A 25503-nucleotide genomic window follows, 5' to 3' on the forward strand; every position below is an offset into this window, starting at 1 on the left:
TCAAGATGCTGGTTGGTTCTTGGAACAAGACTTTAATAGTTAGTTTCTGCTTTTAATGACAATTTTTAAAAAGGGGATTCCCAGATTATCAGAGTCCATGTCAAATCTGAATGCAAACATCTCTACATGAGAATCCAGGAATAGTAGAAGATCTGGGTCATACAAGAAAATTTGTTTTTAGGATATATACATTCAGAATTGGAGAAGGGAATGGTGACCCACTCTAGCATTCTTGCCTGGGAAATCCCATGGATAGAGGAGCCTGGTGGACTACAGTCCATGAGATCTCAAAAGAGTTGGACACAACTTAGTGACTAAACAGCAACAAAAACACATTCAGAATAATACAACAATTCTTGACTTATCCAATACATATTTATGATCTAATTAAATGGTGTGAACTTATTTAAAAAAAAATCCTTTTTCCTGAAATTATATAGCTTAAGACTCCAGTATTTGAAAGCTATGCAATTGGAATTATGAAGATTTGGTAAACCAGAGTAGTTTTCAAACTTAATAGTATGAAAGCACTTTCTTAAATAAAATAGCAATATATAATTTAAAATAATATGCATCATATGTAGGTCAGGCCTATCTTTGTTATTTGTGTTATCTGCTAGTTACCTGCAGTGTTATGCTCACAGTCATCACAGACGCCTCCGCCTCCTCTGTAGTGCTCAGATGGAAAGGGATCCACTGACATGTTGTAGTGGCAGCTTCTGGAATGGCTGTTGCACTCACAGGGTTTACAGTTAAAGGCATGAACATGATCACTTTGGCGGAAAGGCTTGTCATTATAAAGAGGCAGGCAGCGATCACACTGGAATAAAGTAATATCAGGATGATAAATATATAAGGCTGTATTTTCTCTTTTTATTTACCTATCAGGAACTTTCACCAGATAGAAAGCTAATAAAAAGTTAAAAGCCAGACACTATTGTATTTTTTAAGTGTTTTATACATCAGAAATCAGCATATTACAGGCATGGTCACACAGATTTATAAAAGTGAAAATGCAAGCTGAAATCATGTAAAGTGATCTTAATAACCAGTGGGGGAAATTATGATTGTTTCACAATCTGAAATTTTTTCTCAAAACATTAAAAACTTGACTTTGAAGTCCTGGTTCTACCAAGTAAAAAGCTTGGAGTCAGCACTCCATCATAACAAAAAATAAAATGTGGAACAGAATGAAAAAACGACTTTCCCTGCATCCCTAAGTGGGGGACGCAAGGCAAGCAGCTGTCCCTAAGATGGGAGAAGCAGGCAAATACAGGGAGTCCCAGCTATAGGAGGCCAACAAAGGTCTGTCTAGTCAAAGCCATGATTGTTCCAGTAGTCATGTATGGATGCGAAAAGAAAAACAAAACACAAGGACTGTGAGGAAACGGAAAAAGTAGCAAAATACACATAATAGGAATATCAGAGGGAGAAGAAATATTGGAAACAACAACAAAATCCATTACACTGAGGTATATCTTTTTCAAACTACAGAGAACTAAAGAAAAAATTCCAAAAGAGAAACCAAAATTAAAGACACTGAGCATACAGTTACTAACTAGACATCCAATTTCTCTTCAGAAAAATGTAAACAAGAAGAGAATTGCATGAAATACTTAGTGTTGAGAGGAAAAAACCCACCAACCTAGAATTATATAGTCTGCACAATCATCCCTCAAAAGTGAGGGAGAAATAAAGATGTGTAAGACACACACAAATTGAAAAGATGTGTTGCCTGTGAACCTGACTTGGAAGAAATTTTAAAAGTTTTGTAGAGAAGAGGAAAATAATATAGGTGAGAAACTTGGACCTACATAAAGAAAGGAAGAGCATCAAAGAAGTAAAGATGAGACTATTAAAACTTTCAACAGTTAAAAATGTAAAGGGAAATATATAGAAAATATTAAAACTAACAATAAATTAAAATTTAATATTAGAAACCTTGAGAATTAAATTATTTTCTTTGTTAAAAAGCATTATCTTAAATAGTGTTTACCTTCTTATTCTATAAATTTCCATATAGAACAGGCATCTTTCTACACATTGAGAACTGTCACATTCTTTTTCTAAGCATGGATCAGCCTACTTACATCATTTGCATGTTTGTGCTTTCATCGGCATGAAATATATCTGAAAATTCTTTAAGGTAAAGTTTTTGTCAACATCACTTAAGCTAGGACATCTTTACCTATTCATCACAACCAGTGTCCTCGTTTATGCTAAATTCACCTTAAGTTGCTCTGCCTGCATATATAAATGCAAATGGTAGCTCTGATCAACTAGTTTGTTTGTAAGAAGAAATGCTTAATTGAAATTCCACTCCCAAAACATTTTCTTTCCATCATTTCAACAATCATTGTTTTTTGAATATTCATACTCATAAATGCCAAATGAGTTTATCACTGACAAAGATGTTACATAACTACAAGCTTCTTTGTGAATGAAATAATTAATGAATATGCACTGACCAGTTACCACAGATTGAAAGAAGAGACATGATTGGTCACTGATCATGATGTGCAATGATTATTTATTTAGTAATTTGTGGACTGAAGAGCCAGTTGCAAAATTATATAAAATCTACATGTTATATAATTATTTACAGTTAATATACCATAATAACTAATACATGAAACATGTTTTTAGAGGACTGATGCTTAACTAAGCTATGGTAAATGAAATTCATGCATATTGGAAGTGTGCAGATGCATGTATAAGTAAAGAAAACTTTTCTAAGTCACATAAAACTTGTTACATACTGGATCAATTAAAGCTAGAATTTTTTTAAATTAATTATTTAGCTTATCTAATACAAATACAATTTATGGACCAAGCCAATTAAGGAACAATTCATAGGCACTGAGCTAAAATTTTAGGCTAAATGTGTACTTAACAAAAGTAGTAATATCCATTTTATAAAATAAAGTAGAAAATTTATTGACAATTCAAATGTCAAGTGATAAGTCAAAATATTTAAATGAGATTATTTTTTCAAAACTTTTCATATATATTTTTTCTTTTTCAAAATTGGAACTATACAAAAATGCACATGTGCACACACATATATATCCTATATTCAGTTCAGTTCAGTTGCTCAGTCGTGTCCAACTCTTTGCAACCCCATGAACCGCAGCACGCCAGGCCTCCCTGTCCATCACCAACTCCCAGAGTCTACCCAAACCCATGTCCATTGAGTCAGTGATGCCATCAAACTATCTCATCCTCTGTCATCCCCTTCTTCTCCTGCCCTCAATCTTTCCCAGCATCAGGGTCTTTTCCAATGAGTCAGCTCTTCACATCAGGTGGCCAAAGTATTGGAGTTTCAGCTTCAACATCAGTCCTTCCAATGAACACCCAGGACTGATCTCCCTTAGGATGGACTGGTTGGATCTCCTTGCAGTTCAAGGGACTCTCAAGGTTTTCTCCAGCACAACAGTTCAAAAGCATCAATTCTTCAGCGCTCAGCTTTATTTATAGTCCAACTCTCATATCCTTACATGACTACTGGAAAAACCATAGCCTTGACTAGACGGACCTTTGTTGACAAAGTAACGTGACCTTTGTTGACAAAGTAACGTCTCTGCTTTTTAATATGCTGTTTAGGTTGGTCATAACTTTCTTTCCAAGGAGTAAGCATCTTTTAATTTCATGGCTGAAATCACCATCTGCAGTGATTTTGGACCCCCCAAAAATAAAGTCTGACACTGTTTCCACTGTTTCCCCATCTATTTCCCATGAAGTGATGGGACCAGATAACCTGATCTTAATTTACTAAATGTTGAGCTTTAAGCCAACTTTTTCACTCTCCTCTTTCACTTTCATCAAGAGGCTCTTTAGTTCCTCTTCACTTTCTGCCATAAGGGTGGTGTCATCTGCATATCTGAGGTTATTGATATTTCTCCCGGCAGTCTTGACTCCAGCTTGTGCTTCCTCCAGCCCAGCGTTTCTCCGGATGTTTGCTGCATATAAATTAAGTAAGTAGGGTGACAATATACAGCCCTGACATACTCCTTTTCCTATTTGGAACCAGCCTGTTGTTCCATGTCCAGTTCTAACTGTTGCTTCCTGACCTGCATACAGGTTTCTCAAGAGACGGGTAGGTGGCCTGGTATTCCCATCTCCTTCAGAATTTTCCACAGTTTATTGTGATCCACACAGTCAAAGGTTTTGGCATAGTCAATAAAGCAGAAATAGCACATATTACACATTCAAAATCTAGAAGTTACAAGATAAAGGAGGAGGAATAAGGAGGATGAGCAGGGTAAAAATCCAAGAGAAGTTTTGATCTTGAGTTCAAATGACACCAGCAGTATGCTAGACAGCATGTACTTAAAACATTGTCTGCAACCATTGGTAGGGGATTTTGTGATCACAAATGTACTGGTTTATGATCTGATTTAGATGATGTAGCCCAAACAGTGGACCAATGAGCAGTTTACAACCAAAGTGCATTTCTGTCTTATCATCTGTAGCTACAACTACTGAGGAGGTCTTATCTAAACTTCATTCCAAGTAGTCATGAGATACCACCAGCATATAACTATCAATTCTAGGAGTCCTCCATGTAGGGGAGATCTATCCTCATCATATAGGCAGAAGAACAGATGAAAACTAAATTTCAGACCTTCTGGCTTGGGAGAAGAGAAACGTGCTTATTAAATTTTTTCCCCCAGGTCAGTCATCCATGCAATTAATCTCATTTCCAATATTTCAAGCTTCCCTGGTGGCTCAGAGGTTAAAACATCTGCCTGCAATGCAGGAGACCCGGGTTCAATCCCTGGGTCGGGAAGATCCCCTGGAGAAGGAAATGGCTACCCACTCCAGTATTCTTGCCTAGAGAATCCCATGGACGGAGGATGGTGGGCTATAGTCCATGGGGTCACAGAGAGTCAGACACGATGGAGCGACTTCACCTTCTTTCACTTTTAATATTTCAAAATCTCTATCTCACTGCAAAACTTTGGCCAAATACAAAATTTTGCTGCAATACCTGAAGTCTAATTTTTTTCAATTTATTTCAAAGTATTCTTGTTGATGACTTTGCTCTCCCAATAATGGTTTTAATATTATTCAAGTTATGCTTTTTGCATAACTTGGTGGAAGTGATGACCTGTGGTCCTGTCACACTGATTACAGATTCAGTTTGTCTTCCACAAAGCTACTGCCAGCTGCTGGAGTTTGGGATGCTGCCGACACGAGTTAGTGGAGCAAATTCAGCGAAACCATTCTTTTGATATTCTTACGAACACAACATTTCTGCTTTTAGACTATGATCTAAAGACTCATGGGAGATTTTATCCTTATTGTCAATTTAAAAGCCATTATAAAAAAAGTCTTACAGTAAATAATTCTGGGCTCAATACTATAGCCATGTTCCAAAGATACAGTCCTGGGTCCTTTAACATTTAAAAACAAAGAGGAATTTGCACTAACCTAATGGAATGGTTTGGTCCAGCCAAATAGTTGTTAGTGACAATGGCTAGCCTTTTCGTGAACAATAAAAAAGTCTACATAAATATTGGTAACATTTCATCCCTTTCCAGAGAAATCAAGCATAGTTACCATTTTTTCAACTCTCAATTTAAGAAAATATTATAATACTTGGGTGCAAGAATTTGTAGAAAGGGTGAGTACAGACACTAGTCCTAGGAGGGGAAGTTGTCCACACCTATCAGGACAGCATGTGTACATTCCACTGGACCAAACAAATCTACTGGAAATTCAAAAAAGTTCATTTTTTAAACTATTTGAAAACTACATTTTATAATATGGCCCTTATAATAAGAAAGAACAGGATATGAATGTCCAAAGGTAAGGAAATGGTAAAAAAAAAAAAATCATATATCTTCTAAGAAGCATCCTGCAAACATTCATAGATACAAATGTAGATGAGATTACATAATACAATTTGAATTTAAAAACAAGTGACAAGTAATATGTAGAGTATAATCTTATTTTCTAGATAAAGGTAGATTCATATATGAATATGAATATAGAGGTACAACTTTAAGAAGATAGAAACAGATGACACAGACTTGTAAATAACAATAATAAAATAATCTGAAGTGATATAAACTAAGTTATTGGCCAAGGTTGTCTATGGATGGTAGGGTTACAGATGACTTTTACTTTTTTATAATATTATTTCTTTCCACAGTGTACATTTATTGCTAATGTATTAAAAATTGTGGACAAATAAAATGCAAGTACATGGATGGCTGGGCTTCCCAAGTGGCTCAGCAGTAAAGAATCTGCCTGCCAAGTAGGAGACGTGAGTTTGATACCTGGGTCAGAAGATCCCCTGGAGAAGGGAATGGCAACCCGCTCCAGTATTCCTGCCTGGGAAATCCCAAGGACAGAGGAGCCTGGTGGGCTACAGTCCAAGGAGTCTTGAAGAGTCAGACACAACTTAGCAACTAAACAGCAGCAGCGGCATATACTTACAGGAAATTACACATTATTTATATCACTTCTGTGTCACATTCACTGAGGAAAGCTAAGAAAATTAAAATGTACTTGTTTTAAATTACACAGAGATCAGTAAGATGGTGCAGAGAAAATGATTCTCTTTTTTGAGCATAACGTAATGAGTTACCAGTAAACAAGATAATTTTTAAAAGGTAAAAAAATTTTCAAAAGAATGAGATCAACATAAAGAAGCAGAGATTTTGAGAGATGACATCCTAAATGTCGTTTTAAAATTTAATTGAAAAAATACATAACTAAATGGCACCTTGGCACACATTTTGGCCTCTTATCTTAAGGATGAAGCTATACTTTATGATTTTATGTGGTTTACAAATTTCATTAATGGTTACATTTTTTCATCTTATAACTCTGTTTCTCCCAACTCCTGTTTGAAAATACAAAGAAAGTCAAGAAAAAATGGAAGAAATACTAATTAAGTGCATTGTGAATAAATTTTTGAATTCTCACAATTACTTCTATCTTTGCTATCAATGACTTCTGAAGTTTCATTTAAAATCTAGAAATAGGTATATATCATATTTTACGCAGGTTCTGAACCAAATGGTTTTATATTTAATGTCCCAATCTGCAGTTGATCACTTGTCACTTTCAATTTCAATTAGGTTTCAGTTTGTTCTGTAACAACTGGATTCCCCCTGATATGTCCCTGGATGTACAAATTATAAGATTAGACAATGGCTATATCAGGGTGAGGACCTTTATCAACTGATTCATTTAACTGCTTTCATTTGATAGCTTCTTAAATGCTGCTAGTCAATTCCACTAAGTTGCAGTCAAGTTCATTGACATATTCAGATAGACAAATCATAGAATAATCATTGAATATAGAAAACAGTGATGAAATTTATTTTACTACATTATGTATTAATATTACACAATGACATTTCTCTCTTCTTGATCATTAAACTAGAATAGTGGTCTTTTGTTACTATTATAGACTAGCAAAGACAATCTTTCAAAAATCTTCCACAGGTCCAAAGGCACTTTTATCAACTCTGCTGTTGTCAGACTCAAGTTTGATGTCTTATTTCCAGTATTTAAAATCTGATCCTAATTTACAGAAAAATTACAAATATACATATAGTCACATTTTCAAAAATCTAACTATACAAACTACATATTTCTTCAGCCAATTATCCAGCAATATCAAATGACCACTATGCATCTTTGAAGGAAGGAAGAAGAAAATGTCCTCTTAATCAAAGATACATAAAGGGCATGGGAAGGTGGGAGATGGGATGAGATCTTCTCAGAAGTTACTCATGGAAGAGTTCAATAGATCCAAAAGTCCAACAGATTCAATGCCCTTTGAAAGCTAAAGTTCATTATGATGACCACAAGTTACCAAAATCAACTTGTCTTCAGTGACAGAACAAAGTAAGCGATTTGTTTTATTTTAGAATGGCTTCAAAAAACAGATTAAAACTTCTTTTAACACATCTGGAAAACTTACAAGAAGCAGTTAATTCTCCAATTATGGTAAATAAATGAAACAAACCTTTCTAAAAAAAAAAGAGTACTCTAGTATATACCATACAGGCTAAAGTTTTAGAAGTGCAAAGAACAACTATGGGTACAGCCTTATTTCGATAAGCACTTGCAGAGAAAAGAGCATCTTGTCTATACTTTTAAAATCACTGCAATTATCATAGATTATTACAATAGTGCATATATTTCTCTGATGTCCTTGCTAGATTCTGAGCTTCCTTAAGCAGGAATCAGATTTTATTATCTAGTGAATCTCAGCATAACGCCTGAAACTTTGTTCAATAAATGTATCTTAAGTGAGAGAATGAATAAACAAATTAATGTATGAAAGAGTGAATAAATCTGTGAACAGCTGATGCAAAAAGAGCTTGTCTCTATCAGGAAATTCCTTTCATTCACTCCTTGTTCTAGCAAAAAAAATAAAAAAGTGAGACAAAATTAGTTCCCTTTCTACCCTCAACAGTAAAATGTCCACAGATGTTGTTATCTAGGCAATGCTCTCTGTATACTAAGAACAGCTAAACCTTATGGTTTCAGGCCTAAGTGCTTCATATGTATAAGCTGCCTGAGTATCTCCAACTACCTAGGAAGCAGTAGTTGCAATTACCTCTGTTTTATTATAGCTGAGAAAACTGAGGAATAGGAAAGAAATTTAATAAATTTCTAAAATCATCAAGTAGAATATCAACTAATATAAACTAGAATGTAAAAACTTCTAAGGGCAGCAAAGTTTGTTATTTTTTATCCATGACTATATTTTCAGTGCCTAGAAGAAGCCCTAACACATAGCAGGTATTCAATTTAGATAAATAGAAGATAGACAGATAGATACAGACATACATAGGTAGATAGACAACCCTTACTCCTAATCATTATGCTAAACTGTTCCAAGATATATGAAATGATCTCTGAGGGAGGGAGGTGTTGAGTAGTTTACTAAGGCTAGAATGTCCATACCTACCTCCTCCTGCTCAGCCAAAGGGGATGGCAGAGCCCTGGATGAAAGCGAAAGAGTAGAGTGAAAAAGCTGGCTTAAAACTCAACATTCAAAAAACGAGGATTATGGCATCCGGTCCCATCACTTCATGGCAAATAGATGGGAAAACAATGGAAACAGTGACAGACTTTATTTTGGGGGGGCTCCAAAATCATTGCAGATGGTGACTGCAGTCATGAAATTAAAAGACACTTGCTCCCTGGAAGAAAAGCTATGACTAACCTAGACAGCATATTAAAAAACAGAGACATTACTTTGCTAACAAAGGTCCATCTAGTCAAACTATGTTTTTTCCAGAAGTCATGTACAGATGTGACAGTTGGACTATAAAGAAAGCTGAGCACTGAAGAATTGATGCTTTTGAGCTGTGGTGTTGGAGAAGACTCTTGAGAGTCCCTTGGCCTGCAAGGAAATCAAACCAGTCCATCTGAAAGGAAATCAGTCCTGAAGATTGATGCTGAAGCTGAAACTCCAATACTTAGGCCACCTGATGTGAAGTACTGACTCATTTGAAAAGACCCTGATGCTGGGAAAGATTGAAGGCAGAAGAAGGGGATGACAGAGAATGAGATGGCTGAATGACATCACCATCTCAATGGACATGAGTGTGAACAAGCTCCAGGAGTTGGTGATGGACAGGGAAGCCTGGCATGCTGCAGTCCATGGGGTTGCAAAGAGTCGGACACGACTGAGCAACTGAACTGAACTGAACTGAACTGACCCCTAGAAACCCAAAGTAGCCATCACCCTATCCTCAATCAGAAAATATATAGGTATGCAGGCAGCCCCTGGAAAGGAAGGAATCTGTCCCAAAGTGAGAGATATAAACTGCTCACTTTTCCATGGGGTCACAAAGAGTTGGACATGACTGAGTGACTAACACACACATAGAACTACTCACTGAGCTAAAAGAATTTGTTTGTTAAAACTATTCCCAAACAGCCTAAACGAATTAAAAGCTATGAATTGCTCTTTTCTCATCACTAAAAGCCAAACCAGTGTGTTGGAAATTTTGAGAGTCTAAATCTCTGCTAATAATAATAGTCCTCAGGCTCTATTCAGAGCTTCCTCTTTCTTTCAGATATAGTGGGAATTGTAATTCAAATGATGCAATTTCAGTATAATTTCTTTTGTTTATTAGATAAAGAAGTCATCATTATAAACAATGAACACAAAAACTTCAGTGTAGTCATGTAACTCCTTTTTTTTCCCCAATAGAATTTTCACTGGGTATCTCTAATGCTCTAATCACAAAGATATTGTTATACAAAGTTGTTAGTTATTTATCATTATATATTGGGTTAGGGGTTGTAGAAGCATAGATAATACTTCCAACTGCAGAAAGAATCCAGACAGAAACTGGCTGAATGCTTTATACACAGTAAGTGATCAATACACGTTTGATAAATGCATGAATGTATGGGTGAATGACCTAATAGCTTGCTTATATTTATAACATGCTGCAGGATGGTACCTTAGTATATGCAGTATTTAATTAAATAGTAACATAAAAGGTTTAAAGATAAATGTAATATTTTACCTGCAGAATTTTTACCTATGAATTACTATGTAATCTTAACTAGCAAATTTAAAACAATTACCACACATCACCATTGAGAAGACAGAAATATTCATGTATTTATCCTTTAATGATATGTTACTTTCTCAGTAATTATCTTTCCCCTAGCTAGAACTTTTCATATAATTAAAAAAGAGTCCACGGAAAAATTGTACTTACCTGCTTTCTAGGTGCTGAAATTAATAACATAAATTGAATAACTATTAATACTATTGGACAGTACTGATCAGACATTGGTGATGATACAATGATAGTGATTATTTAATATACATAGCCTTTCTATCATTCAACTATTAATATGTGGTGGCTACTTTTAGAAACTTTCTTAATTCATGCAATGCCTTTTCTGTACCTTGTCTGTACCACTTTAGGCAAAGGAGAATGGAGGATTAGAAAACCATCCAATAAAACAAATTTTAGTAACATGTGAAACAAAATCTACACTTGCAAAAATGATTTAGGCAGAATTATTCAGACAATCTACTCAGTCCTACACTTCACCTCTGTAATAAATATAACTGATAGTCTATGAGCTTTTAAGTACAGGGCTCCTGACCCTGTGGTTTGTGACTATGTACCATCTAACTGTCCACAGAATTCTCCAGGCAAGTATACTGGAGTGGGATTACTTGGTGGCTCAGACTGTAAATAATCTCTGCAATGCAGGAGACCCGGGTTTGATTCCTGGGTTGGGATGATCCCCTGGAGAAGGGAATGGCAACCCACTCCCGTATTCTTGCCTGGGAAATCCCATGGACAGAGAAGCCTGGCTGGCTACAGTCCATGGGGTCGCAGAGTTGGATACAGCTGAGAGACAAACACTTTGACTTTCTTTCACCATCCAGCTGTCTGTTTGTCGAATGAAAAAGAAGCACTTGGGTGATGGATCCTGGAGTCCTATTCATTACTTTTGAATACTGATGGTATTTGATATTTGATTTTTCCCTTGGCTGTCTGCTTTTTTCCCCTCTTCCTTTTTTTATTGTTTGACTTTTTCAAAGCACTAAATAGAAAAGACACAAGAAATGTAAATTCCCCTCAGAATCCAGAAGGAATATTTAAAGAATTGTTCAAGTTTGTGGGCAGTGGCCAAGCCAAAGAAATTCCACTGCTTAATATAATAACTTAAACCTATTGATATGTCAGAAAATATGACCCAGAGTAGAGAACACATTTGTATAGTATAAACTACATATTTTGTAAAGAAACAATGAGAAAGAAATGGATTCTATTAAAATGTTCTTTACATGCAACTGTTTCAAATAATATAATACAAATATGGATTCTCTAGATTAAGAAGCATAATCCATTATTTCTGTCCTTTAGTTTAATGAGTGGGCATAAAAATGTATTTGAGTTACTATTTGGATATATAGCCATTTTATATTACAAATTTTACCCAGTGCTAGACATGAGTAGTAGATTAATAAATTAAAAATCCTTTTATTCATATAGCCCCATTTAATTTTTCCTTTTAAGATTTAAAATATCAATGATATCTATGTTATTTGTTAATTACAAATTGTCAGCCTCAATCACTTGTTGTATTAAAGTCATCTCCATTTATTATAGTAATTAGTGTCTGCCAGGGAATCTTCTTTGAATTTCATAAATGAAAGTCCTTCAATATTTTCAAATACTTGCATCTGTAATCAAGATGTTATGGTTATACTCTAGCCTATCACTCCTCATATAGAAGGCATTTCATAAATATTTCTTAAATGAAGAGAGCAAATAATGAAACCACATTATAACAGTAAACATACAGAGTAATTATTAATTTTATAATGTTTATTCCATGATGAAGAGTCACCTCCACTGTCTTTACCAATAGCATGAATACTTAACATAGGTAATATGTTCTTAATGGATTAATAAATCATTGTATTTTAGGAAAATTTTGCTGAAATAAAGCCATGCAAAATTTATAAATAAAACAGCAAATTGTGCTCCTTATTCGCCACCTGACAAAAACAAAATAAAATGCCATGTACATTCCACCTTACCAGTAATACCTGAATTTAGTAATGTTCATTCATAAGTACTTCTTGATTTATACTTTATTAATTTTGGTTATAAATATTATACAAATTGTATACTAAAACAAGCTTTTTGCACTTCATTGTTTGAGAAATCTAATAATGCTGATGCAATAGCTACATTTATTCGTATTCACTTCTGTATTTCATTTAAATACTGGCAAATTGCTTTTCCACAGTGGGGGCAACCTTCCCTTCAGTGGCTTGTACATCCTCAGTACCTAACTCTCATCCTTGTCAGTATCTGAAACTCAGAGTTTTTAATCTTTACCAACCTCATGGGTATAAAACATTGTCTCATAGTTTTGGTTATTTCACTGCTAACTAGTAAAAGTTCAGATCTTTTCACATGTATTTGACCAGTTAAGTTGCCATTTCTGGCCTTTTCTGTAAATTGTTGTTGTTGTACTTGCTAAGTTGTGTTCAACTCTTTGCAACCCCATGGACTATAGCCCACCAGGCTCCTCTATTCGTGGGATTTACCAGGCAAGAATACTGGAATAGGTTGCCATTTTCTTCTCCAGAGGATCTTCCCAACCCAGGGATCAAACCCACATCTCCTGCATTGGCAGGCAGATTCTTTACTACTGAGCCACCAGGGAAGCTCCTTCTGTGAATTATCTGTTCATTATCTTGGTATGTTTTTCAATTAGTTTGTATGATTTAAAAGTTTCTTTTGTTATATTCATTGTGTTGTCCAGTATCATCAGCTAGTCTGTAGTTTTTCATTAAAAGGTAGCTTTTGATGATTAGAAGTTTCTAATTTTACATAGCCACCTTTACCAATTTCCTCTTTTATTAGTTTGTGCTTCAAGTGTCCAGAAGTCATAAAGACGTCCTATGTTTCCCAAGGGAAAAATGTTGTTTATCTTCATAAATAGATAATATTGGAAAAGGCAAGACCCTGCCACTTACTATATTCCCTAAATTTATTTCCACTATTTTACTTCTCTAATAATCTGTATATTAGAATAAGTTTGTCAAGTCACAGAAAAAAAAAAAAAAACTGCTCCAATATTATTAGAATTGGATTGAATTTATAACTGGGGAGAACTGACATGCTTTTGATATGGAATCTTTCTCTACACGAGCATGTTGTAGTTCTCTATTAATTTAAATCTTATAAATTTTTTTCAATAATGTTTCCACCATATATATAACTTGGTAGATTTTCCTTTGGATATCACTATAATTAGTATCTCTGTTAAATTAAGCTTACCATTTGCTTTTTGTTATATAAAAGGCAATTGATTTCCACCAGTCTACCCTATTTTTGGATTCTTTTCTGTTCGGTCACCCAGTCATGTCTGACCCTTTGTGACCCCACGGACTGCAGCACGCCGGCCTCCCTGTCCCTCACCATCTCCCGAAGTTTGCCCAACTTCATGTCCATTGCATCGGTGATGTCCTCCAGCCATCTCATCCTCTCAGGCCCTCTTCTCTTTCTGCCATCAATCTTTCCCAGCATCAGGGACTTTTCCAATGAGTTGGCTATTTGCATCAGACTGAACTCATTAATATTTAATAATCTGTAGATTTTCTTGCATTTTATGACCAAATCATCTTGTCTTCAGACATTGGCAGTTCAATTATTTCTTTTTATTTAATAAATACTTTTATTGAATTATAGTTAATTTACAATATTGTGTGAATTTCAGGTATACCGCAAAGTGATTCAGTTACATAGGGGTATACACGTATACGGTAGTAATAGTGTACCGTTAGTCAGTCATGTCCGACTCTTTGCCACCCCATGGACTACAGCCTGCCATGCTCCTCTGTCTACGGAATTCTCCAGGCAAGAATACTGGAGTGGGTTATACACACATACATATATATTTTTTCAGATTACTTTTCATTATAGGTTATTACAAGATATTGATTATAACTCCTTACGCTATACAGTAGATCCTTGTTGGTTACCTACTTTATGTATAGTAGTGTGTAACCCTGAATTCCTACTTTACTCCCCCACCCTCACTATCCACTTTTAACCATAATTTTATTGTCTATAAGTCTATTTCTGTTTTGTAAATAAGTTCATGTGTTTCACATTTTTAAATTTCACATATGTGATATCACATGACATCTGTCTTTCTCTGACTTACTTAAGATGATAATATCTAGGTCCATCCATATTGCTCTAAATGGCATTATTTCATTCCTTCTTATGGTTGAGCAATATTCCATTGTATATACATAGCATATCTTACTTATCCATTCATCAGTGGACATTTAGGTTGCTTCCATGTCTTGGCTATAGTAAACTGTGCTGCTATGAATACTGAGATGTCTATATCTTTTTTAATTGTTTTCTCTGTATATATGCCCAGAAGTGGGATTTGCAGGATCATATGATAACTTCATAGGAAATAGATAGGGAAACAGTGACTGACGTTATTTTTTGGGGCTCCAAAATCACTGAAGATGGTGATGAATAGATAGGGAAACAGTGACTGACTTTATTTTTGGGGGCTCCAAAATCACTGCAGATGGTGATTGCAGCCATGAAATTAAAAGACGCTTACTCCTTGGAAGGAACTCTATGATCAACCTAGACAGCATACTAAAATGCAGAGACATTACTTTGCTAACAAAGGTCTGTCTAGTCAAGGCAATGTTTTTTCCAGTAGTCATGTATGGATGTGAGAGTTGGACTGTGAAGAATGCTGAGCACCGAAGAATTGATGCTTTTGAAGTGTGGTGTTGGAGAAGACTCTTGAGAGTCCCCTGGACTGCAAGGAGATCCAACCAGTCCATCCTAAAAGAGATCCATCCTGGGTGTTCATTGGAAGGACTGATGCTGAAGCTGAAACTCCAATACTTTGGCCACCTCATGTGAAGAGTTGACTCATTGGAAAAGACCCTGATGCTGGGAGGGATTGGGGGCAGGAGGAGAAGGGGGCAACAGAGGATGAGATGGCTGGATGGCATCACCGACTCAATGGGCATGAGTTTGAGTAAACTCCAGGAATTGGTGATGGACAGGGAGACCTGGCGTGCTGCGATTCATGGGGTCGCAAAGAGTCGGACACGACTGAGCGACTGAACTGAACTGAACCGAACTGATGATAACTTTAGTATTTTTAAAGAACCTCCAAACTCTTCACCATAATGGTTGTACCAATTTACATCCCTACCAACAGTGGTACCTTTTTCTCCATACCCTCTCCAGCATTTGTTATTTGCAGACTTTTTTGATGATGGTCATTTTGATTGGTGTGAGGTGATACCTCATATGTATTTGTATTTCTCTAGTAATTAGTCATGCTGAACATCTTTTCATCTGTCTGTTGGAATTTTCTCTTTCCAATTCTTAAAGTGATTATTTCTTTTTCTTATCATACTGAGCTGGCTAGATCCTTCAAAAATATGTCAAATAACAGACAGTCTTTTTATTTATTTTTTAGTTGAAGAATAATTGCTTTACATAATTCTGTTGTTTTCTGTCAAACCTCAACATGAATCCTGACCTAAAGTGAAACACCATTATGTGTACTGTTGTTTAAAGAAATTTGTAGGCTTTTTTTTTTTATCAGATTAAGGGAGTCTGCTTCAACTATGCTGAAAATATTAATCTAGATGGATACTAAATGTTATCAACTGTTTTCTCCAAATACATTGAAATGAGCATGTTTTTCCTCCCTTCATAGGTTAATGTAGTAAATCATATTAATTAATTTTTAATGCCAAGTTTCACTTGCATTTGTGGAAGGAACTTGATTTGGCTACTATAAGTTATTGTTTTTATAAATAGCTAGTTTGGTCTGTTATTTTAAAGTTTTTAGGCTTATGTTTCCTAGGGAGAATGATCTATAAGTTTTCTTTATTTGTACTGTCCTTTTTTGACTTTGTTTCCTGGCCTCCTCACTTCTATTGACAGAATTCAAAAAAAGATATGTGCCCTCAGATAAAAACTTAGCATGTTATATATTTAACTTTATATTGCTGTTGACTCTTGTATCCCCACCACCAATTCAAGAGAATGTAAAGAAACTCTTCACGAATAAGAATTGTGGTTTTCTCAGAGATATAAACCTATTTCTCAGTAGATGAGTACCCAATACAATTTTATTGGATTAATGAAAGATTCATAATTTTAGTTGGCAATGTTTTCTTATTCTATTTTCTTGATGAATTTATATAATAATGAAATGATTAAATGCATTCATTCACTGAGAACTATATACTTAATGCCTACAATGTGTTCTGATTAAAAATTCTATATAATATGCTGAAACCATCTTTATTGATTAATACAAGATCAATGTTTCTAAATTTTCTATGTGATCTTGACAAGAATGTGTATTTTTCACAGCTGGATACAGGAACCTATTAGTTCAGGCTTCAAATTAGTTCAATACTTAGTTACTAAGGTTTTCCTATTTGTGTTTGGACTGGCTGTTTGATCAATTAAAGTCATCTATACTGATGGCAGACTTGTCAATTTCACCTTCCAGTTCTGTCAAAATTTGCTCTATATTTTTGAATCTTGAAGATGTATATAAATTTAGAATTGTATTTTTTTATCCATTATATGTAATGGATGTTTTATCTCTAATAAATTTTTAAAGTCTATTTTATCTAATATGAATATAGTTTAAGTGAGTTTTCTTACATTTTCAAACTTTGTGTGTGCTTGTGTTTTAGGTATATATCTCACAACCTCAGCATCAGTATCATGTTAAACTGTATTCAAGCCTGTGCTGTGCTTAGTCGCTCGGTCTTGTCCGACTCTTTGCTACCCCATGGACTGTAGTCTGCCAGGCTCCTCTGTCCATGGAATTCTCCATGGACAGAAGAATACTGAAGTAGATTGCCATGCCCTCCTCCAGGGGATCTTCCTAACTCAGCGGTCGAACCCAAGTCTCCTGCATTGCAGGCAGATTCTTTTCCACCTGAGCCACCAAAGAAGTCCAAGAATACTGGAGTGGGTAGGTAGTTTATTCCTTCTCCAGGGGATCTTCCAGACCCAGGAATCAAACCAGGGTTTCCTGCATTGCAGGCAGATTCTTCACCAGCTGAGACATCAGGGAAGACCATATGTACTCCAATATATCCTATGAGCTCCCCTGGTGGCTCAGTTGGTAAAGAATCTGCCTGCAATGCAGGAGACCTAGGTTCAATCCCTGGGCCAGGGCGGATCCCCTGAAGGAAATGGCAACCCACTCCAGTTTCTAGACTGGAGAAATCCCATGGATAGAGTAGCCTACAGGCTACAGTTCATGGGGTAAAATATCCTCCCAAATTTGAAACAAGTGACCTAAGAGCACACATTGCACGATTTAAGTTTGTTAAGGTATAATTTTGTGGCCCAGAATGTGGTTCATCTAGTGAACGTTTCATGTGGGCTTGAGAAGAACGTGTATGCTACAATTGTTGGATAAAGTAATCTACAGGTGTTCAATTAAACCCAGTTGATTGAAAGTATTGTTGAATTTCCTTCCTGATTTCCTGCCTACTGGATCTGTCCATTTCTGACAGAGGGGTTTGGAAGTCTCTAACTATGATAGTGACTTCGTCTATTTCTTTTATCATTTCTACCAGTTTATGCCTTACATATTTTGATGTTCTGTTGTTAGATACTTATACATTAAGGATTGTTGTGTCTCCTCACAATTGACCCTTTTACCATTATGTAATACCGCATTTTATCACTGATAATTTTCCTTTCTGCTAACTGTGCTCTAAAGTTAACATTTCAGTGTTTACTATAGAGTTCTTTTGATTAGTGTTAACATATAAATCTTTATTCTTTTAATCTATATGTGTCTTTATATTTAACATGGATTTCTTAAGGACAACACATAGTTTTGTCATGTTTTTGATCTTCTCTGCCAAACCCTTTTAACTGATACTTAGGCCATTAATGTTTAAAGTAATTACTGACATATTTGGAGTAATATCTATTGTATCTGTTACTGTTTTCTATTACTTTCACTCTTTGATTCTATTTTTATCTTCCACTTTTTCTGCTTTTGCTGTCTTGATTGTGCATTTTATGTGATTCCATTTTGTCTTTTCCCAGCATATCAATTATTTTTTACTTTTTAAAAAAAATCGACGTCCTTAGAGTTTGCAATATACAACTAATTCACAATATTTACAACTATTCTAAGTCCCCTTTCATATAACGCTATACCACTTCATGGGTAGGATAAATATCTTAAAATAAAATAGCACTCCTAGGTCCTCTCTTCAATTCTTTGTTGCTATTTCATTTGCTAATACATGAGCATATTATGCTATTATTATTTTGATCAAATTATTATCTTTTAGATCAATTAAAATTTTTAAAAATGTTTTTATTTTACAATCACTTTTTTCTTCTGTAAGTCATCTTGTTTATTTATATAGATCCAAGCTTCTGATTTATATAGCTTTTCTTCTCTCTAATGAACTTTCAACATTTCTTGTAAACAAGTCTACTGATAACAAATTCCCTCAATTTTGTCTCATTTCTCCCTAACTTTTGAAGGATTAATTTTTCAGGTTACAGAATTCTAGGTTGGTGTGTTGTGTCTCTCAAAACTTGAAATATTTAATTTTTCTTGCTTACTGGTATCTGAGATGTCAGAAGTAATTCTTATCTTTGTTCCCCTGTAGGTTAGATGGGTTTTTTTCTTTGTAGTTTCTTCTCAGGCTTTTCTTCTTTATCTTTGATTTCCTGTAGTTTGACTACGATATGGAGGCTTCCCTAGTGGCTCAGATGGTAAAGACTCTGCCTGCAATGTGAGAGGCCTGACTATGATATGTCAGGGTGTAAATTTTTTTAGTTGATTTTGCTTGCTATTTTCAGGCTTCCTGGATTTGTGTGTTGCTATCTGACTTTAATGTAGGAAATTCCCAATTATTATTACTTCAAATATTTCTTCTTTTTCACTTTTTTCTCTTTCTGATATTTCCATTATGCATATTACATCTTTTGTAATTATCTCAAAGTTCTTGGATATTCTTCCTTTTTAAACTCTTTTCTTCCTCTTTGCTTTTTAGTTTGGAAGTTTCTATTCACACATCCTCAAATTCAGAGATTCTTTCATCAGGCTTGCCCAATCTACTAATGAATCCATCAGAGACATTCTTCATTTCTACTGCATTGTTTTTGATCTCTAACATTTCTTTTTTAAGATCTTTCTGCTTATATTACCCATTTATTGTTGCATATAATTTTCCCATTAGAACCTGCAGCATATTAATCATAGTTGCTTTAAATTCACGACCTGGTAATTCCAACATTTCTGCTATATTTGAATCTGAATCTGATATTTGCTCTGTCTCTTTAAACTGCATTTTTGCCTTTTAGTATGCTAATTAAAAAAAAATAATGATGGATTGGATTGAAGAAAACTGCAGAAAAGAAGGCCTTTAGTGAATGTGGTGGTAAGATATGGGGTCAGAGAAGTGTTCTATGGCCCTATAAATAGGTCTCAGTCTTTCAATGAGAGTATGACAGTCCTTCAATCTGACCTGTTAGGTGCAGCAGGATGACTAGAAGGGGATGGAGTAAGATATTTTCCTTCCCCTTAATAATATTTTTGATGTCCATTTAAATAGTATCATGCTATTTTTATAAACTCTACCACATACTATTACTGAGTTTATATTTATTATTTAATATATTATCAAATGAGATTATTATTTAACCTAGCTTATATATATTGGCTAGTTTACTTGCTCACAGTTAATTTTTGCCTATCAGGCCTTTTTCCTGAAATAATTCTATTTCTTTATAAAATATATCCTTAAAAATTTTCTTAGTGAATCTACACCAGTGATAAAGTTGATAAATTTTTGTCAGACATAAAGTGTCATTTTTCTCCCTTGTGTCTAAATGATAGTTTAACTACAAATATAATCCTAGGTTTGTTGGTTACTTTGTCTTTGCACTTCAGAGGTACTATCCCACTGTCTTTTTTTTTTTGGCTTCTGTCATGGATTGAGATATCCAAAGTTTCAATTTCTTATAAATTCATATCTATAAATAATTTATCTTTTTCTCTGGCTACTTTTTAGGATTTACTCTTGGTCTTTGGTAATCATCAGAATCACTATATATTATCAGTGTATTTTTCATAGCCTATTTAGGATTCAGAAGGATCATGTCATTACTCAACTTTTGCCAATTCTTTACCCTTATCCCTTTAAATACCACGTCTTCATTTTTTATATGCTCATCATCTCTATTCTATAAAGCTGTCTTAATCTATCCCCTTGCTCTTAACCTCTTTTTCTTGTTTAAAACTTACATTTTCAAGGTGCTTATGTACACACCTATTTCAGGGAAACAAGAATAAGTGTTTTTCAAAGATTAATAATATCGTCCATGTGTTAGATAGGAAATGAAATTCTTGATTTTGATTCATGAAGTGAAGATCTAATGTAGATTCTATAATATAAAGTGCCTGGATGCTAGTTACATGAAAATGAATTCATTAGTGTTACAAAACTATAATATAAAATGAAATACATTTAGAGTAAAAAATTTCTGTGAGCAAATAGAAAACATAAGTAGTAAAGCTCAATGTGTAATAAAAATATGACACAAGTTAGTCATGATGACTCATACCTCTGGACTTTAGTTCCATAAAGGAACATGCTCTCTAAAATAACAGGAAATACTCATTTACATAAAAATCAATGTAGAGTGTGACGATGGCACCATTCAAATTGTTGAATGGTAGAAAGGGTTATTATATAAAATGTTCTAAGCTGGCTCTGCTATTTATAATACCAACAAAATGCATACTGATAGTTTGATCTTAGTTAATTCATAAAATCCAAGATTAATGTTATAAAAGGGTCACAAATCAGAGCCAAAGAATAAAGGAGTATTCATGGTTACTAATAAATTGCTCCATGAATGCTTGGCCACCCTTACAGATAATGATGTCACAAAATGATGAAAGAATAGTTAAGCAGCCAACAAAGTGCCATTGCTTGGCAGAGGCACTGATCATTGCATCATTCTTGGACCAGAGCCCTTGAGAGGTGAACACAGCTATTAAAAGAAAATGAAAAACTCTCAGGATGCAAGTTTCAACTGCCAACACTTTTCTTAAAGCTAGATTCTATCAATACTTGAACTCTTAGAACAGGTAAATAAAGTTCCAGAGGAGAAAAGAAGTCATGCCTATATTGTAGCTATGCCACCATGTTATCCGACATATACTAGTTAGTTCCATACACAAGTTTCCAATTCCTAGGTTGCATTCTGCACTTGTGAACTTAACACATATTTTTGAAATTTATAATGGACTTCCTGAGCAGGTGGACCAGAAGTACTTTTTTACGATAAAGCTAATATGACTAGTTAGGAAATGATCTAAAAAGTAAAAAGGAGTTGGAGTGGGGTGGGATTTAGAAGTCTATATATCAAAATAATATTTATTGAATAACTCCTTGATATGAAATTTTAGAGCAGGCAAATTAATCTACAATGACAAAATGGTGGTTTCTTCAAACAGGGTTGGCGGGGAGATACTGAACACAAAAGAGAGCTTGCGGAGAGGAAAAGGTTCTATATGTTGATCACGGTGGTTACTACAAGGTTATACATTTGCCAAAACTCAAACTATACATTTTTAAATGGGTATAATCTATTATATGCAAATCATACTTCAAGAAAGTTACTCTATAAAGAAAAAACAAGATATTCCTATATGTCAAATTTGGTAAAGAGATCAAGAAATATTTGTATTACTTCTTTTTTTTTCTGACCCTTGATCTCCTACTCTTTATTAGGAACATATTCCACAAAGGCCTGCCTTTGGTATCGATAGCAGGAAAGCACAAAAACTTTGCTTTTGTGAAGATTAAAGGAAAAGTGATGGGTAAAAATACTTGCCACTGGGGCAACAGTCATACACCCCTGCCACTCTGGACGCAGGCTGACATTAGGACTTAAGGAAAGACTGTAATCAATGCTGCTTTACCTCCAGATGTTGAAGCTGATGTCCTGACTTCAGGAATTGCTTGCTAGAGTTAGCACTCGCCCCACAAACACACACACATACACAACAAAAAGCAAAAAAAGAAAAAAAAAAGAAAAAAAACTGTCTTTCGAGTGCACAAGGTTTTTTCCCCATAGAATGAATCCTTACACTACTCTTTGAACTCATATTAAAAATGATACTTACCAGTATATGAATTTATAATTATATCAAAAAACCATTTAAAAATTAAAAATACATGTATAAGTGACAATTATTAGTCAAATAACATTAAGCATTTTATTTTATTTTTTTTTGTAAATCCATGGCTGATTCATGTCAATGTATGGCAAAAACCACTACAATATTGTAAAGTAATTAGCCTCCAAATAAAAATAAATGGAAAAAAAATAAACAAATGGAAACATCAAACTAAAAAGCAAAAAAAAAAAAATTAAGCATTTTAAAACAGTATCAACAATCATATGATCTATGGAAGCCTGATGCCATGTAATCCTGAAATCTACTTTAAAACATTCAACTCTGCTCAAAAGTCATTGAATAGTACCTAGTCTGTTGGCATTTGTTTGCCATAGATTAATCCTAAAATGGACCAGCAAATTAACTACTCACTGCTTTAGCCATTTGGAGGGAAGAAATGTGACAAATGCTCAAAATTTTTCTCAGTTAAAGAAATATGCTATTATTATTTATGGCAACCATAATACATTATGCTCAAATCATAATACATTGTGTTTAAAGTCTTAAAATTGCCAATACCATGCCAAAATATGTCAGAGTTCCTAGTCCAACAGCACTGAGGACAGTCAGTGAGTCTCCTCGAGATAAATATTTTAAGTTTCACAAAAAGCAGTGGAATGTTTAAGAAAAAGTAAGTATGACTTTAAGTTCACCTTAGAATCAAGGGTATCTTTGGTTATAGATATTGAGTTGTTTTGGGTTATTTGTTAGGTTTTTTTTTTAACTTTATGAGTGGACAAAATAAATAGGAGCAATGAAATAGATGGCTGATCTTACTATACCCAGAATAATCAATAATGTGTTCTAACTATTAGTATAAGTCTCAAGTATTAGAGTAAGTTTTATTTTTTAGGGTTTACAAGCTTAAAATTGTCTGAAGACCAGATAGTTAACATGAATGAGGTCACCAAGATATAAGGCTAAGGATAGTAGTAAACACAGTGGCAAGTGAAGAGGGATAATGCTCTAGAGAGGGTAACTGCTACCACGAGTTAGCCAGCTGTTACCATGGGGAACGGGGGCAGCGTTGGACTACTTTCTAATTAAGAGAACTCAAGAGATGTAATAAAAAGATGGAAGGAAGGAAGGTGAAAACTCTTCTTGGAAATTAAAAAATTGAACACTGTTCCTACCTGAGGACCACCACTTTGCAACATCAACTTTACAAGCAAAGAATATTTTACAGAAAATTCTCTAGAATGACTATGTATATGGACACACTTCTGATTTCACCATTCCATTGCCCCAATTTAATTCATTTTCACTTCTGCTAAAAACACTTTCTCATAGGACTGACAATTGCCAAGAACTGGCATATTCTCAAGGCTTACGTTTTCATCTGTTTGCCAAATGGCTGTAATATAAGTCACAAAAGTCCTGTTTATTGAGTAATATTATTAATGGCTAGCATAATACTGTGAAATTGAAGACACTCCTTTTGGATTATGTCCAGATCTTTAAAGAGAACATTGTTTTCAATAGGATATGAATGGCTTATATTAAAACTTGTTGTTTAAAAAGTGGAACGACGTGAAAAACACTTGAATAAGTATATTTTCAAATTATTGTAGGGCCAGTTTTTCAAATATAAGTCCCACATGTATTAAAATATCTAGAATGATAACAAAAGAAAAGGTCATGCTATGAATACCTTATAAAATCATTCTTCATTTTCAACACACTATTGAAAATATCATAGGACTGAGAAATCATTCAGCTTAACAGTTTATTGACTTTTTCCCTTCAGTTGCATTTGGGAAGGAAGTGAATGATATTTGTTGCTCTTTTATTTATGGTACAATTCATGAATTATCAAAATACTACAAGAAGGAAGATAACAGAAGAGTCAACTTTTAAACTTCTGTTTTCAAAAGGCACTTAATGTCTAAATAAGAAGCATTAAAACATATTCTCAACATAAATTATAGTTAATTATTTCACTAGTTCATAATTCAACAGTCACCACCTGAGACCAAGTCTGAAAATCCCAACTTGACTTCTAAAACCAATCAAGAGCCTTGACTCATTTAATGGCTCTATTTTTAAGAGGAAGCATGAAATCACCCAAGAATCATAAGATATCAATCACTGAACTGTGAGCATTTAGAGAGAGAAAAGGGAAAAATATGGGATGGGGCATGAATAGGAAGGGAGATGGGGATGAGAAAAGGGTAGAGGAACTAACCAGCCAAAATAAAGCAAGAGAAGCTCAAAAAACAATGTATCAAATGAAAGTATTAGGCAGTCCTCAGTCTTCATTTACTAGATCTATTCATATCAAAGTGTCCTACTCAATTCATCCCAGAGCATTTTTAAATTGAGTTATTAGTGGACTTGGGGAGGAGGAGTGAGGTTATAAAAGAAATCACTGACTGCAAAAAAAGGAGTGTCTATTTTAAATGATCAAAAGGAGACAACACTAAGAAAAACAGTATAAATGTCACTTTAATATCAAGAGCAAATCAAAGTGCCCAAAATTTAAATACACAATTACAGCTGAATAAAGAGTGAATCAATGAAGTTAATTAAAATAATTTCCCTTTGTGACAATATGGTAAGCCATATAAACATTAAAATCAATGTTTAGAGATCTTTTCATGATATACTAATACAATCACACTCAAAGACTTCAGTGTTAGATATCTGAAAAATATAGAAGATTCTTTCCTTCAAATCGATTAACTAGTGGCAAAGACTAAATGTATAAATAAAAAATTCAGC

The 25503-nt window shown here is 34.4% G+C and overlaps 1 protein-coding gene across 1 annotated transcript in view; it reads right to left on the reverse strand.

Annotated features, from left to right (window-relative positions):
• Positions 1–25503, reverse strand: part of USH2A (usherin) — an 890339-nt gene that overhangs the window by 763245 nt on the left and 101591 nt on the right. Inside the window, exon 10 of the mRNA XM_043922807.1 lies at positions 625–820. Within this exon, the coding sequence (XP_043778742.1) occupies positions 625–820 (196 nt within the window). The remainder of the gene's footprint in view (positions 1–624; positions 821–25503) is intronic.

The sequence above is a fragment of the Cervus elaphus genome, chromosome 14 (assembly GCF_910594005.1).
Source record: "Cervus elaphus chromosome 14, mCerEla1.1, whole genome shotgun sequence".
Taxonomy (NCBI): domain Eukaryota; kingdom Metazoa; phylum Chordata; class Mammalia; order Artiodactyla; family Cervidae; genus Cervus; species Cervus elaphus.